The 17,330-nt window shown below is 43.8% G+C and overlaps 1 protein-coding gene across 9 annotated transcripts in view; it reads left to right on the top strand.

Moving 5' to 3' along the window:
• The first annotated feature begins 308 nt into the window (after nucleotides 1-308).
• Nucleotides 309-17,330, top strand: part of CLASP1 (cytoplasmic linker associated protein 1) — a 176,481-nt gene continuing 159,459 nt past the window's right edge. For 4 of the 9 annotated variants that reach the window (XR_004842286.1, XM_035896290.1, XM_035896292.1 and 1 more), the window contains exons 1-2: nucleotides 309-407; nucleotides 6,662-7,136. Coding sequence is in view for 8 of the 9 variants with exons in the window: in XM_035896290.1 (XP_035752183.1) it covers nucleotides 6,942-7,136 (195 nt within the window). In the remaining variant the exon portion in view is untranslated. The remainder of the gene's footprint in view (nucleotides 408-6,661; nucleotides 7,137-17,330) is intronic. The other 5 variants (XM_035896286.1, XM_009640875.2, XM_035896287.1 and 2 more) reach the window with 2 other exon arrangements.

Here is a 17,330-nt window from a genome sequence, read left to right on the forward strand (position 1 = left end):
ATCTTCAGGACTGGCTAAATTAGTGATCTTAGCCTAAGGGACTTCATTTATTGCAATACAAATAGAGATTACGAACATTTTACACACATGAGGCTACAGGTGAAAGCCTTTTCTTTTCCTTTTCTTCCCATGTTTTTCCAGATGATTCAATATTGCTGATGGATTGTGGAGGAGGGTGTTGGGATGTGACTCTGGAAAGCTTTGTCCCACTCACAGTTGCAGTAGGGAGGGGGCTGGACACCGCCTCTGTTCTTCTGGGGTGCATCATCACAGCCCCTCTGGGGACCTGGTGTACCCTTGGCTCTGACACCTTGCAGAGCAGAGCTGGAAGTCAGAGAGAGCCAGTGCTGTATGGTTTGCTGGCCTGGGTCCCACAGGTGTCAGAGCTGGAGTCTACAGGCTCTAAGGTAAGGTTACATCTCCAGAATGAGGGAGAGAGAGGATATTTTTGCACATACAACCCTCAAACTTAGGTACTATTCGCAGGGTAGATGTCATGAGGATAGGTTTCCTCACCTCCCTGGTGGTCCAGTGGGCCCCTAATGAACTGCTTGTAGTGTGATTCCTTGGAGATGTGAACTGAGGTGCCTACAAGAGTCACACAGAGCAGCTCCTAACATTACAAGATTTTGGCTTGTGTCTTGGCACTCTAACAGTTAAAAAGGAAGAAGACCTTGAAAGCTCATTCTATACTTGTCCTTGGTCTCAGACAAAGTTAAAACCAAACTAATTTCAGAGAGGGGTTGTATTAGGAAAACAAAGGATGGTAAAACTCATCTAATTTTCTGCCCTGCTCTCAAAGGGTTACCCCCACTCTGCAAAGTGGTTCCATTAGTGTAGGGTATTGGGGTCACATTGAGGTGACCTGCAAGTCATCTGGATTTGCTGCAGCTTCATTAGCGTGGAGATTCTTTAAAGATTGATGCCTTGCTGAAATTGGTAGGTCTGTATGTTCAGTTATGGAGGCAGCAGTGCAAACCTTCAGCTGAGGCGTAAGAATTCCTGTTATCTGAAGCTTATCTCTCATCTTACCCAGAGTAGGGTAATGCAACTTTCATGGCTAGCATGTGTCCTAGAAGGATTGTGTGGGGGTTAGAAGGCCATAGTTAAAGTCCTGGAAATCTTTCAGCAGTCTTCATTCTGGAAATCTGCCTCAGTTTTTCTCATGGCAGTGAAGCTGTGCCCTGATGTGGATTGGTTACTGTGTGTACTTCAACCATGAACCCTTAAGAGACTCCAGGCAAGTTTGGGGAACAGCTAATATTTAGCAGAGTCATAGCAAGCCTTCAGCCAGACATGGTTCTTGTGAAGGTGAACTGCCTGGAGTTTTACAAACGCTTCCTTAGTGTGGCTGGTGCTGCGGGAGAAGGAAGAAACCCTCTGCTGCAGACCTAATGACACTTCCAGCAAGGAAGCTGCATCCACATGGGCAGTGCTTTGCTTATCAGCCAGGCTGTGCTGGTGAGCACTAGAGGTGTGGTGGCTACTCTGTCTGAAGAGAGTTAGTTATGTATAGGGGTGTGGAAGGAGTCTCTGCATGAAGTACAGTCAGAGGCACTTGGTACATTGAGATAAGCATGGGCTGTCCTGTCAGCTAGTTAGAAAAGTATGAGTTGTCAGGCTGGAAATCTAAGATACCATCTTTGCATTAGGGGGAGGCTCAACTACAAGGCAACACTAATTACTGATTTAAAACAATCACAGGGTTGTGCAATATTCCTGGGCGCTAAAGAAACATTATTACCTAGTTGTGGAGGCAGGTGAACAACAGGGAGAGCCCATCTGTCAGCTGCTGGGTGGGTAATTCCAAACTGCCTTTGAGTCCAGAAAAAGGTTGCTTTCTTCAAGTAGGATGCTTGATGTTTTACTTGCCACCTCGTTCTCTCCAAGGGTTTGAACAACTAAGAATGCTTTGAGCTCGGAGACTGTCAGTACAGCTGCTTTGTCCACTGCTACTGGCACATCGAGGGAAGAGTAGGTTGAGTGCTTAGTGAGTGTCATTCTTTGTAAAGGCCTGATACCAAATCCCCTCTGGGCAGAGGATACCTGTACTGGTTGAAGCAAAAAGAGGAAGAGGAGTGGACAGAGGGCTGAGAGCTTCCACCCTTCGTGCAGAGCCGCAGTTTGACACTGCCTTGCTGATGAGATCTCCATTTAGTCTTTGCAGTAGGTGATTTCTAGGTGCTGTTCTAATTGCTCTGAACTTCCTGCCTATGGGGGCTTGGCTGGCAAACCCAATAGTTAAGTAATTGCACTGCCCACTTTCCAGTAGTGGTGAACTGCTTCAGGCTTGATTCCTGGTACCTTTTACACTTGAAAAATTGCTGCATTTGGCCAGGGTGGAGTTCTCCTGAAGGAGGAGAGAAGTTCTTTGTTGTGGAAAGTCAAGGTTCAAGGAACCTTGAACTAATTCTAAACTAACGTTTATATGTTATGAGAGACCTGTGAATGAGGAGACTTGTTCGTGTGACTGTGGTGCTGTGTTATTTCTAGAACTGTTGGGCTTCAGCTAACCATATACAAAAAAAAGACACCAAAGAAGTGATCTTGTATTTACAAGTTGTTTACAAGTGAAGCTTACTGGCTGGAAGTAGGTACAGATACGCCTTCAGGAAGGTAACTAGAAAGGCCTGGCTATTGACTGGCACTGGCTCTTGCCTACAGTGATAGTGAGTGGCAGCAACGCTTTGTCTCCCTGCAAGCTTGTGTTTGAGTTAGATGTGTTAGAGTAGTGGACTGGGGAGGTTGTGGGCTGCACTGGTTTGTTGGCAAATGATGATGGTGAAACACGACAAAGATAACTGAACATGATCAGTGGAGCAGAAGAGTGGGGCATAATTTTTAAAGTTGAATAGCATGTTGGAAGAGCTTCCAAGTATAGAGAAGGCCCCAGGAGAGTAGTATTTCATTCTTTACATGGTTCAGGTTTCCTTCCTCATTGAGAAAGGAAGAAGATTTAAAATTTCTTGTAAAGTTATCCAAAGATAAGATCTTACTTGAGAATTGCTGATAATGTAGTTTCACTTAATCTGGGGTCGGTGGGGTTCTCCTAAGCACTGAGAAAAGTTTATTGGCTTATGTACCCAGTTTAATGTCACAGCATCTTGGGTAACAAGTATTTCCTTGCTACTAGATTGCTAGATTGACTTATTCTACGTGCTGAGCCAGTTGCTTTGCTGTTAATTGTGTACCAGCTTTTATGGTGTTATGGTGATAGTATCTAGGCTAAGTAACTTTGGGATTTTCAGTCTTTGTCAGCTTTCTCCTTTAAATTCCTCATTTTGAGCTCCAAGCTGGTATTAAACCTAAATTCTCTGGTGGCTTTCTGCTGGATAACTCTTGATGGAAAATGTAGGTGTTACTGTCAGAGGCTTTGACTAAGCACATAGTTTTGATGTCTTATTAGTGAAAGAGGGAATTTTATTTTTGTAGTGACAGTTGGGGTGGTGGGGAGGATAGTTTCTTCTCTTGGATTATCTTGCCTACATGTTGACATTATATCAGATGTAGCCTAGCCTGTCTCCCCAAGTGAAAACTGCAGGCCTGGTAGGAGGATTGGAGAAAACCCTTGCTTTTGAGCCTATATTTGCAACCCTTCTCAAAACTTTCAGGAGCTGCAAACACAAGACCTGTGCCACTAAATTGTTAGTTCCAACTTCTGCATGACTGTGCTTCTGTGGGAAGAGGTTGTACTCGGAATCCTACTCCTAAATTGTTTGTATCTTGTAACATTGGCTACCTGAAACCCATGGCATTTAAATTCTGCTGGAACAGAGGTGGACCACTGGGGCTGAGACTATGGCTTTGCGTTTTCCAGAGCTTGTTATGTGGGGAGCATCTGCCCAGTTGATCTCAAACTTGATGGGATGTAGCAGCAGTGTGCTTCATTGTCTAGGAGGTTCATTTTTTGTCAGCTTGGGTCTTGGTTTTCTCAGGTGCTTTTTTTCCCTGCTTCTTCCTGTGAGGAAGAGGGGGAGTCAACAGACTTCCTAACATGTGTGGAAAAGGTGTTTGGGGATTTTTTTTTTTTAAAAAAAGCAGCTTAAACACCTGGTGGCTGGTAGATGCAAGCCAGCTTGAGCCTCTCCTCTTGGCTTACTATTACTGTTTTTCCCCAGGATTCAAAGGTACCCCCTGTATGTGTTTGGTGGTGCCATAATGTATAGTGGATCTACTTTAGATATGATCCTTAAGATTAGGACACAAATCTGTTCTTCTGTAGTACACCATAATTTTTATCCTATGCCTTCCTTCACATGTTTAAAAAATGAGGAACTCTGATAGAAATTTGGTTATATGAATTTTCTTAAAAGATTGTTCCTGCATTTGTAGACAGAGACAAACTCTTAAATGAAAACCACATAGAAGGACTTGAAACTTTGAATGTTCCTTTCTCATGGCCAGCTAATGGCTTCTTGGATGTGTTGGGACTTGTCTATGTGTGAAGTTAATAAAAAATGGCTATTCTGTGGTAACTAACAGTCATTTACCACCCTCCTGTAATCTGAATTTTCAAGTCTAAGCAAGTTCCACATTACCATTTTAAAAGCAGTTAGGGGACTCTTGTCACCATGTTCTATCCTCTAGTTAACAGAAGAGCCCCTTTTGAATGTGCATGCAGCTTCTGGAGTCCAGAAGCAAGCCACAGGTATCTTGAAAGGTTTCAGCTAGAACACGGTAGCTGCTAAATATCAGTTACCTGCCCCTTCTCCAGTAGCTCTCTGCTAGTGAGGTATCCAGTGAAATGCTGCCTCACTGTCTGAAACACCTTCTGTTAGGTGCTTAGACTCCTGTGTGTAATACTGTCTCGCATAACTGGAGCATCTTCAGCAAGGAGCAAGACCAGCCCATGCTAGAGGGCAGGGCAGGGGCCAATGTTCAAAGGCACAGATGGGGAGACTTGGAGGAAGACTTCTGCACTTGAAGCAGCCCTGGTTGGGGTAGTGGTCACAAGCAGTAAGCTGTCATGGCACTAACTCAAAGTCCTTGGTGCTGTGTGTGCAGCTGCAGCTAATGCTTCCTTGCTGGTGAAGGGTGGAGGGTGAGGTTTTGCTGGTGAGGAGGGAATTTAGTCTACAGGCACACACAATCCCTTCTGGCTGATGGTAGGATTTGCCAGGCAGTTGGCTGAGGTGAGTCCCTGGATGCACAGAACCAGTTTTGATTGCTGTGAGCCAGTGGGGATGTGAACTGGCTGCCTGGAACAGAGGGACCTGCTCTCTGGTGACTCCTCCTACCTGATGAATAAGCAGTGCAGCCATTGTGGGCAGCTGGGACATGTCTGGCAGCACTTGGAGGGTTTGGGAAGCTCAAGACCACAAGCCTCTGTGCTGCCTCTAGCTGCGGTGTTTGGTAGTGGTAAGATGTGGCAGTGTGTAAGTCTGGCCAAGGAAGATAATGAACTTGAAATAGTCTGCTGTGTGAGGTGTGCTTTCGTTTCCAGGTGAGGGTTTTTGTGTGCATTCTGTCTGCTGTCAGATCCAGTTTGTTTTATTAAGACTTCTGTGAAGGCCTTATTTGCTCAAACTGAAGGTATTTAGATTTGCTGCCCCAGTGCTTCTAATTAGTGAACTTGTGCATCCAGCTTCCTTCCAGTTGTTTATTGAACCAGGTGTCTGCTCCACAGCCTCTTCCCTTGCTCTGAGCTTGACCTGCTTTCCCTGTGCTGGTGGAAAAAGTAGGGCAGATTTCTAGCTTTAGATATTATTAGGCAGGAAACAAAGAGATTCTGGATTTTTGTCACCCCCTCCGAACAGGAAGCAGTATGATGGTGCTGGGAGCCTTGGTCTGTGGGAGGGTGGAGGATGGACTGGGGGTCTGTTCCCTGGTGGGATTTGTTTGGCTTCAGATGGAGGGACAAAAAAAGCTGCATCTGGGCAACTAGTGAAGTGCTTGGATAGAAGAGTTTCTAGGATTGAGGAACATAATCAAACCCCAGACATATACCCATTTTTTTTTTTACATGTAAGCCAAAAGCTTACTTCACTGATGATGCTCTGAGTGGCAGCAAAGTTTGGCCTGGCCTTTCTTGTGTGTGGCCTCAGGCACTGTTGATTGAACTGTGTTTATGCTATTGCACTAGGCCAGTGCTGTTTCCTGGGCATGTATAATTGGGCTATAACAGGATTCAGCTTGGAAACAGCTTGAGCACCTAGGTTTTTTTTTCTTTCAAAACCTGCTCGTTTTACATTCCTGGAGCCCTGTGTTAGTGCTGTATCTTGCTGGCCAGCTAATGGCATTGATTTCTGAAGGCCAACAGTCAAAACAGGATCCAGACCTCTTCCTGCTTTCACTTCTTAAAGCAGATGTGTTTTCCTGGTGACCTGCTTAAGGATTTTGTCTCTACCTTTGTGGGTGGATGGTGGTGGTGGTAGTTGCAATAATATTGAATACTAATCAGATCTTACTTAAGTCCCAGATTTACTGTCTGTCATTAAAACTTCTAGGGAACTGATGGGTAACTGCTGTTGTAAAGTATAACTGAAGGTTTTTGTCCTGACCTACCTTGTCTGATTCCTTAAAATAGAACAATGCTGCTTGTATCCAGCTTATCACAGCTTCACAGCTGTATATGAATAACCTATTTTGTGACATGCTTTCAATCTTTTTTTGCCCCAGTCTTAATTTAACCTTTAATACTGTTCTTTTTCATTTCTTTCAGAATGGACTGCTGAATTGGGAATTATTGCAGACTCAACAGTGCACCACAGCTCGTTGCTTCGTCTATTACTAGTTATTTAAATTGGACTTTTAATATCCTACCAGCTGCTGTTCACACACACATGGTGCATTGTTGCCATTCTCAGAATTGCATCTTTGAAACCCAGACCCTCAGTAACCTTCATTGAACAAAGAGGCGACCTCCTGCGTATGTTTATAGAGGAATTTTTCGGACTTACTGCCCTCTAGCTTTCTTGCTGGTGCTGTATTTCTAAGACACTATGGAGCCCAGTATGGAGTACTGCTTAGCGCAGGTGCTGCAGAAGGATGTTGGAAAGAGACTTCAGGTTGGCCAGGAATTGATAGATTACTTCTCAGATAAACAGAAGTCAGCTGATCTTGAACATGATCAGACTATGCTGGATAAAATGGTTGATGGACTGGCCACTTCTTGGGTAAATTCCAGCAATTATAAGGTAAGACTTGTCAGATGGAATGTGTTTACAACCAGAAGTTTCAATGTCAAGTGCTACTTAATTTAAGTTAAAGTTGTGTAGTAAACTTCATAATAGTAATGTCTATAAGCTGAGTTATGCTGAATCAACCATTCTTGACTCATTTCTTGGTAGTTGATAGCTGATGTGATATTGAGGACTCAAGGCAGTAAGAATTCAGTAAATGGGGTTTTAATAAACGGTTTTGTTTGGTGCTCATACTGTGATATCTTGATGTCTTTATGTACCTTGTTACTGGTGGAATGCTTTGATCATCCCAGTAGTTGGCAATGTTGATGAATTCCTGCCATATTAAAGTTTATAGAACTGCAAAAAGCATATATAAACAGAAGTATTTTTCACTGTTGTTAAATCTTGCTATTTGTTTTCTGTGGGCAACTTAAGTACAATCATCTACTGTGCTTAGCTCAGGCAAGGGTGTGTATGTATGTATGTTCTGTTGAATTTGACAGTGTTGCAATGAGTGGGTAGGACATGGAACTCCACTGCCTTGCTATTCCTGTCATGTTGCTTCACCTCCCTACAGGTCTTAGTGAGGAAGTCCTACCACTCATGTACTGTGGGAGTAGGGAGGGGTTCTTAGCTGGGGCTTGGAAAACTCCTGTCCTGGTCCCTTCAGGAGGCACTCTGACAAGTCAAAGACAAATAGGGTACTTAAGCTGTTGCATGGGATGTAATAGGAGACTTTGGTCCTTTCTGATAAGTACTGAAAAACCTGAGAGTTAAAGTTCCTATGGAGCTGAGCCTGGAGATAGTTAACTGAGAGTTGTGTTGGAGATCTTCCCTGTAGAAGTGAAGGAGAGACTAGCCGTATAGGTTGCAAGTGCTCTGGAGCTCAACGCCCTCGGATTAACTTAAACTATTTTTAACAGAGATTTTGGTTGAGAAGTCATTGTGAGATTGCTGTGTATTAGTCAATGTGTTCTGCACAGCTGCATTTTTATCTTCATTTTTGTCAACAAGCAGCTGTGGTAGAAGCTGTTTGGCATGTAGGAACAAAAAAAACCCAACCAACAAACAACCAAAGCCAATACAATCTCAAGAGAGGATCCATTCTGGTGGAACACATGAAGAAATCTTAGCTTGCTGTCAGGAACAAGCGGTGTACAGATAACTTTCTGTGGGCACTGTATGTTCTTATTCCCCCTTTTCTTGCTAACTGGCTTTTTCTTAGACTTCCATGATTCTTAGTGGAAAGGTAGCCCAAGTATATTAAACTTGAAATTGTTACAAAATGTGCTGCTTGCATGGATTTTGTGAAGTGATGGGGATCACGGAGCTATGCAGTACTTTGCAGTTCCAGTGTCAGTTTGCAGAATTTCTTTTAGGATAATTTGTTCTCTCCCTCCTCTTCACCCCTTCCCAGTCTTTTGTCTGTTGAACTACACACGATGCTCGCTGTGGCGTTCGTTCTCCAGTAATAAACTGATGGCACTTCTGTACTGCAGTGACTCTGTTCCAGAACTCACACTGCTGAGCTGGCTGTTCATTAATGTGCGTGTTCTATAGATAGCATTTGCTGTGTTTAATAAGTTTTAGTAAGCATAACAGAGACAAGTCTCAGATGTCTGGAGGGCGTTTTCTCTGTGAATGAGCATAACAGGGGATGTGAAACCTTTGAGTGGGGCAAGCTGGCTACCTGGAGGTTAGTGATGTAGTGAGGTCTGCTTCAGTATCCAGCCAAGGCTCAGTGCATCATCATATGCTGATCTTTTCCTTTTGTTTTAGTGCCTGCATCTGTGTTAGTTGCCATTCTTCTTGACTGATTGTGGGGTGGGGATTTGGAAGCTCAACTCTGCCTGGTGTGAGGGAGAACGAGGTACCTGGTGTCATCTGGTCCAGTTTGTGGATTAGTGTAACAACCCTGAGAGTGAAAGGCCAAGCATCGCTGCCCTAGAATAGCCATCTGGAGAGCCAAACTGCAGTTGTTTGGTCACAGTTGAAAAAGCCATTATATTTGCAGTCTGTTTCTCTGCTCACCTTATTCCTCTTCATTTGAAAAAGTATCAGCTTAAAACAAAGATTGAGATCATCTGCATGATCTGAATTTTCCTAATACTTCAGTAATAGTGTGTGCTCTTGGAATTAGACTGGGTTTGGATAACAGACCCATTATCTTGGGAGAGCATCCACTTGATTCATGGCTCCTGCCTGTCTAGGACTCTTCTAACTAAACCCTTGTGCCTAGATGTTATCACTGAGGAAACATCAGCTAACCAAAGAGAAGTGACATCTCTGAGGCAATCCAGTTCAGTTTGGATTAAAAAGAGCCTCAAGTGATGATGAAATTACTGTGCTTTTACAGGGCGGGCTCAAGCTGTCTCTCCCATTGGCATACAAGTTTGAGCTATGTAAGTCATGACCATCACTGACACTTTTAGGCTTTGGTTGGTGGATTTTTATGCATTGTTTCTATCTTAACCTGATACTGTTTTGTGAAGTCCTTGACCTCGGCACTGGGACCGGAGACAAAGCAATCTTCTCTTTCAAGTGATGCAGCAAACATGCAGTGGTGGAAGGGGAAGAAATGCTTCTCTTTCCTTGGTGCTGTCCAAGTCTGTAAGAGCACCATGTGTGAAACTGAGACCTAACACAGTTCTGATAGCAGTCAGCACTCTGAAACTCTTCTAACAAATGGCCTTGTGACCTGGTCACTGATCCCTGCTGTTTAACAGGCAGCTGCCTTAGGTGCAGAAGGCACTTGGACAGTTCAGAGTGCTTTTCAAGTCAAGGAAACATGAGGGTTGTTACATGAAGCAAGGCACTGAGGCCCAGTATAAGGCCATTTGTGTATCTGTGCTTGCCAGGCCTGGCTCGAACTGCACCCAACAGGCATTGTCTGCCCTGTGTTTTCCCAGCAGTACTTATAGGTAGGTGCAAGATGGAAGAACGGTGCAGTGAAAAGATGATTTCTCTTTGAGAGCTCTTACTCTTCTCTGGAGTTCAGTTACTTAGAGCAGACATCCTATGTTTATGTGGGCACTAGTTGTGGGGTATACTAGTGAGGTTGGGCTGGAGAAGGTACTGCAGGGTGCTGCAGACCAAAGAGGAATCCTGCCTCTGCTCTGTTTCTTCATGTGTTTTGTTTGCTTGGTCTGTGCTGTTTCAGGATGGTGGTTCTGCTTGACTCCATTTCTTCCCCTGCTAAGAAAGAAAAAGTTATTTTGCAGAGCTTTGAATCCCTGAACAATAACTAAAGCCTCCACAGAGCTGTCTGTCTTGAGACATGCAGCAAAACAACACAGCAGTATCAGGGGCTTCAGTATGTCCTCTTAACTTCACAATCCTATAGCAAGGGGAGAGAGCTAAAATAATCAGTAATTTCTTAGTGAACAACCTCACTTTGAGCTGCTTATGGCAGTGTTTGGTAATGCTGTTTAATGGGCAGGATCTCCTGACTCATCTGTGGCTGATGTGCTTTTCTCAGTACCCAGACTATGATGTGCTATTGAATGTTTCATTTTGAGGTGTAGTGTAAAGGAGTATGTCCAGGATCTTAAAGTAGTTTTTTACCAGCCTGATGTTCCTAGAAGTGAACTGAGTGTGTTTGGTAGTGACCTTCTCTTGACTGCTTCTCCACAGCAGGAGAGTATTGTACCATTGCCCCCATCTAGCAGTGGTGATGAGGTCTCCTGCACCTTTCTGTTCCCTGTGATGTGTGGTCTGTGCTCTTGGAGTTAAGGTTTGGAAGTGCCCTTGGTATTGCTGTAGCAACACCCAAGAGTGAACTCAGCTTAGAGATTTGGTGGTGACAGAGCCTTCAAGCAGGTCAGGGTCCATCAGATTGAAGAGATTCTACTCAATGTTTTCTCATATTGCAGAGTGTAGGAAAGGTCAGTTTGAAGTGAAACAGTTGCAGTAAGGGACTGGATGAAACTTTTTGGCTTTTTTCCCTGCGCTTTGTCAGGTAGTGATTTTTTTTTTGATGTTGCTTTACTCTCACTGCACAGGCTGTGCTTGCCAAGGAGAGCATCTCACCCTTATATAGGGTGATCCCATTGTGCCAGTGCAGCTTGCTCTGTGCCCAGCAGCTTGCAGGGCTTTGCCTGTAAAAGAGGAGTTAGGAACTGATGTGGTTAACAGCCCTGGGTGGCTGAGGACACTTGCGCTTGCCCAGGGCTCCTGGCTGAACAAGCAGTGCTCTGCTGGAAGACCCAGTCTGTCAGGGTGAGAGCTGTGCAGGGCTGTGTCCTGAGGTTCATTTGTGTTCATGTGTCTAGGACCTCAGATTAGATTTCATCATCTCCTAGTTGATTTTGTTACTTAGAGACATCACACTCTTTAAAATACAATGTATGGTGAGATGTTACACAAATTTTTTTATATGGTGAAATACTTCAGGGAAATTTTATTTTCCCTGAAAAAACTAATAGTGTTAGAGAAAGCAGCCTTCTAGTCTGATCTGTCTGAATATCAAGCATTACAAGAGCATGCTTCACTGAGCTGAAGAGAAATAAAACTTACATACATAAATTAGCTGGCTTTCTTAAACAGTGTATTGAATAATTTTTTGGCTTCTCTAATTGAGGGGTAGAACAGATGGTGCAGGCTTAGTTTAAAGTGGCATCCATTAGAGTTACTTAAGCTGATGAATGGTTGTTCACTATAAGCATAGATTTTTCTCTATACCATGTTTATTTTGGTTGAAATTCGGTGGGAGAAATCCTGATTTAAGAAATAATTAGCATGCATGGTTATGGGTTGATATGATAATTTGGTGAGTGTGTTTTGTTGAGTATTTAATGCACAAGGGAGAAAAGACTTCGCCATCTGGGGAGGAAAAAAAGACTTGTAAAGGGTTTCCAAGCAGCTGCTGTTAGTTGGTGAGTTTTGGGAAGCTGAGGGATGCATGAGGATCAGTAATACATACATTGATTTTTGCAGTTTCATCCCTGAAAACCTCTTTACCATGAAGCTGTAATTGCTAATAAAGATTAATTAAATTAGTGTTGATTTCCAAAGGACATGAGAAATGGACTATAGAGGAAGAGTGATCTTGAGATCCGGACTTGCAAGTAGAGCGTATTCCTTGTGTATGCCCATATTGCAAAAGGTGCCTTGCAGAAACAGCTTCTGATGGCTCCTCTCGTGGGGAGAAGACTGATCTTACGAAGGGCTAAAGACTCAGTGGGCTTGAACTACATTTGCAGAGTGCACCCACGCCTTGATTTTTAGGCTCCTGTGCTGGCATGCTCCATTAGGTGGGTTTTCCTGCCTTAAACTTAGAAAAGAGCAGAGTTTTGGCTCCAGGATATCCAGTTTCCTGTAGGCATTGATGTTAATTCCCAGTCCAGCTGATCAGTCGTTTTTTCTCTGGCTCTAGTGGCTGGGCCTGCCTTTCCCACACTTACTGCTCTGTGTGGTAATTTGACCGGATTATGGTGCAGCTCTTGCCTATTTGGTATCAGCAGTATGGGGAGTGCCATGGAGGGTGTGATGCAAACTAGGAGATCTGTAGCAGCTGGGCTAGGTCAAATTTAATACTAGCTTCAGCCCTTTGTATTCAGGATGGGGAAAAAAAATAACTGCTGTAGCACGTTGGCATTTAGAGTTTTCCTGTGTCTTTTTTTTTAACACTTAAAAGGTAATATTGACTGGTTGTAGAAGGAAGGGTTGTCCTTCTCCAGCTCAGCTGGGAAGAGCTGTAGTGGAGTAGTAACACTTTCTGGTTGTTTTATATACAATGTGGATGTGTTACTGGTTGTGTAAAACAGTTTGTGAGCCTGAGTGTAGTGGACAACAGTGTCTTTCAGTTGTTTACCAAGGTATTACAAAATCAAATATAAATAGTGAGAACCTACAGGATCCCAAAGGAGTGTGAAGAACAGAGACCCAGTGTTGAAATAAATAGAAGTTTGTTTCCATAGTGGCACATGCAAGGTCTGTCTTACTTGGTATTCTGTCTCTCTGCAGCTGGTAGTGGATGGTGAGAGATGAGGAGAAAACTGGGATACAAAGTAAGTGTCTCCCTTGCATGTCCTTCTGGCTTGTAGAGGTTTGAGTCCCTGATCTTGCTTTCTAACCAAATTCATATTATATTCCCATAGGATTTTAGGGCTGGGGCTAGCTCTGGGCAAGAGTATTGTTTATGGCTTTTTATTTTTTTGTAGAGATGTTTTCTCTTGGGTGCTTGGTAGTGTGGCTGCCTTGGCATTGGCAAGGCCAAACAGGCTGTCGGCTGGGACTGAATGTCTGGTCAACATACAACAGACTGAACCATTGTGGTTACTAAATTGAGAGGATAAAGCTATGCCTTTAATGCTGGTGTAGTGTTTCAGTTGCAGCACTTCAGTGCTTGTCACTAGGGTTTATTCAGAGGTCTAACACAGTTTGCTAGCTCTTGGGGAAACCTTGGGTGTATTACTGGACTGAGGGCTGAGGGTCACAGCTGATGCATCAGTGGAAAAGGCAGATTATTGGGGATTTATTTCTGTGGGGATAAGGGTGTACTAATGCTGTTGTACCGTGCCTTGTTGGGCCCTTCTGTGGCATGTGTTGTACAGTTCTAGTGGCCCATCTGCAAGGAAGGCATTCAAGCTGGAACAGGTGCAGGGAAGGGCTAGTGTGGTGTTTAGAGGTTTGGAGAGCCTGCCTAACCAGAAGAGACTAAAAGTTTGGCTTGTTTAGTTTACAGTATGAAGGCTGAGAGGGAATACGATTGCTGTCTATAAATACATCAGAGGGGTGAACATTAGGGAGGGGAAAGAACTATTAAATCTAAAGGGCAAGGTTAGCACAAGAACAAATGGGTATTAGCTGGCTGGGAGTAAATTTAGGCTGGATGTGAGATGAAAATTGTCTGCGGCAAGAACACTGGAAAACTCTTGGAGAGGAATAGATAAGGACAAGACATCTATTTGGTTTTAGGGTAGATCTTGTGATGATATTGAATAGTTTATGTACAATATAGAATTAACAGGATTATACGTAGTGATCGGGAAAGTTCATTTCAGTCCTTTGTCTGTAGAGAATCATAGAATTGTTTAGGTTGGAAAAGACCTTTAAGATTAAGTCCAACTGTTAACCTAGCACTGCCAAGTCCACCACTAAGCCCTGTCCCTAAGTGCCACACATACCCATTTTTAAATACCTCCAGGGATGGGGACTCGACCACTTCCTGGGCAGTCTGTTCCAGTGCCTGATAACCCTTTTGGTGATGAAACTTTTTATAGTATCCAATCTAAACCTCCCCTGGTGCAACTTGAGATCGTTTCCTCTTGTCCTATTGCTTCTTACTTGGCAGAAGAGACCAACCCCCACCTCACTATACCCTCCTTTCAGGCAGTTGTAGAGGGTGATGAGGTCTCCCCTCAGCTTCCTCTTCTCCAGGTGAAACAACCCCCTCAGCTGTTCCTTATAAGCCTTGTGTTCCAGACCCCTCACCAGCTTCATTGCCCTTCTCTGGACACACTCAGCCCCTCAATGTCCTTCTTGTAGTGAGGGGCCCAAGCCTGAACCCAGTATTTGAGGTGCAGCCTCACCAGTGCCGAGTACAGGGGCACAATCACTTCCCTGCTCCTGCTGGCCACACTATTTCTGATACAAGCCAGGATGTTGTTGGCCCTCTTGGCCACCTGGCTCATATTCAGTTGGCTGTCAACCAACACCCCCAGGTCCTTTTCTGCCAGGCAGCTTTCCAGCCACTCTTCCCATGCCTGTAGCGTTGCATGGGGTTGTTGTGACCCAAGTGCAGGACTTGGCACTTGGCCTTGTTGAACCTCATACAATTGGCCTCGACCCATTGATCCAGCCTGTCCAGATCCCTCTGTAGAGCCTTCCTACCCTCCAGCAGATCAACACTCCTGCCCAACATGGTGTTTTCTGCAAACTTAGAGGGTGCACTCAATCCCCTTGTCCAGGTCATTGGTAAAGATATTAAGCAGAACTGGCTCCAATACTGAGCCCTGGGGAACACTGCTTGTGACTGGCTGCCAACTGGATTTAGCTCTGTTCATCACAACTCTTTGGGCCTGTCTATTCAGCCGTTTTTTTTACCCAGTGAAGAGTGTGCCTGTCTAAGCCATGAACAGCCAGTTTCTCCAAGACAAACAGTATGGTAGAACTGGTATGATACTGTGCCTGAAACTGCTCTAACACTTTGAATAAACACAAGTATTTAAAAAAGTATACTGGTTTTGGTCCTTGGAAATCCCACAGTGATTTACAGAGGCTGTGCATGCTGTACCTGAGGATCATGGGCCTGTTACCTCTGGATTAGAATTAGCAGTCACTCATGTGATCCAGCTCCCCTTGTGTTTAGTAGGCAGCAGGGTGATTAGGGGAGAATCCTCATTTTCCCTACCATGGTGACTCCTGCCTGAGGATTGTTTCCTGAACTGGAGGCTAGTTGCAGTGGTGGGTTTACAGGCATCTTGATTTTTTGCTAGTCTCTAAATGGAACAGTGGAGTTCTGTTGTCCTCTTGATGCTGAAAGAAGTATTCATCAGCCCCCAGGGTCCCCCCACCAATACCAGCATGTTAGCTTTTCAGCTAAACGTATGCACATTCTTCTATGTCTTCTTTGTGGGATATTCCTTGAAGTTGTCTTTCAAGACATTCTTGTCACACCCTTTTAACTTCAGCATGAAAAAATGACCTACTGACAGTCCCACTGGGTCTAGTTGTCTCTTACTTTGTTTAGTTTTAATTAAGTCATTTTGTAAGCAGAGAAGTTTTATGAAGCCTCATTTCCTTTGACTTTTTCTGTGTAGATTTGCTGGTGTCTAATGCTGTGGTTTTCCTCATGCTGAAGTCTGTCTCTTAATGGAATCTCTTTTGCTTGGTTACTGTATTTGTAAGAGCGTAATATCTTTGGGATCTCTGTTTTCTCTACCATGTTAGGTTGAAGTTTCCTAAAATTGGTTAAAGAATTCAGAAGCTATGGGGAGAGGGAAGAATATATGAATGATAGACGAACAGTTCAACAATCTCTTTAAAAATAAGACTGAAAAATACCTAACATATAGTAATAAATATACTTTTTTAAAACCCAACAGTGTTTTCTTAGCATTAAGTGCACCTATGTTAGTTTTTGGAGGACCAACTCACCAGACTAGGCAGTCTGGTGCAGGGATGCTTTCTGTTTCAGATATGCGATTCTGGCTCTGGCAGCCCTCCTTTTGCAGCAGTTGCATTTTGAGATTGAAAGGTAAGATTTCCTGTATGGTAGTAGGATCAGCTCATAGGATCACGGGGTAATTGAGCTTGCAAGGGCCCTTGGGCTCACCTACTTCCATCTACCATATCATTGTTTACAGTAGGCCTTAAAACTTGTTTCTTTTTTGTTTTCTAATAAAATTTGTTAGCACCCAAGTGGTAAGTGTCTCAGTGTCAGAAGTGCCTATGTGAATCAACTCCCATATAAATGCTTTTGGGATGCCAGTGATGACAGCATAGCAGTTTGGGTTTGTCTTAAAGGTATGTGAGCTGACTCTAAGATAAGCCACCCAAGGTACCAGTGGCAATCTAGTTGACGCTCAATGCAGTTGGATTTGTCCTGCTGCTTGGCTCACTCAGAGCTCCAGGTTTCTGATGGCTGGACTGTGCTATGTGTGAATTTGTATAAAGCTACCTGATGTATTTGTGTCCCATGTGTTGCCTGCTCTGTGGCCATCTCATTAAATGCAGGAGGGAAGGTGTGGAACGTGGTGGAGACATGTAGTCTCTGATTTCCTCCAAGTGAACGGTACCTCCCACAAATCGTTCATTACTTTCTTTCTGTGTCAGATCTCTTTTCTTTTTTTAACTAGACAAAACCTGTTATGTTCCTCATTTGGTATTACTGTTGTGCCAAATGGGAAACTTTAAAACAAAGCAACATTTGAGTATTCAAGAATCAGAGCAAAGAGTCCCAGTTACCAGAGCGTGGAAAGCGAGATAATTTTTTATAGTGTGGCTGGGAGTTTAGCCAGAGGAAAGAATGTGTAGGATTGGGCCCTGCATTAAGTGTGAGAGAAGATTTTCATGCCTACTAATGATTTTTCATGTCCAAATAGTAGTTTACTAAAGATAAGTTCTTGAAAACAATGAAAAAAATGAGGTGGTAGAGCCCCATCCTACCATACCATTCTTGTGGCTGGCTCTGCTCATATGGGCAGGACGTGCGCACAAGTGTGAAGGCTGGCAGGATCTCTTTTGGGACATGAAAGCATTGCA

This window comes from Egretta garzetta, unplaced genomic scaffold (assembly GCF_000687185.1).
Source record: "Egretta garzetta isolate BGI_Z169 unplaced genomic scaffold, ASM68718v1 scaffold326, whole genome shotgun sequence".
Taxonomy (NCBI): domain Eukaryota; kingdom Metazoa; phylum Chordata; class Aves; order Pelecaniformes; family Ardeidae; genus Egretta; species Egretta garzetta.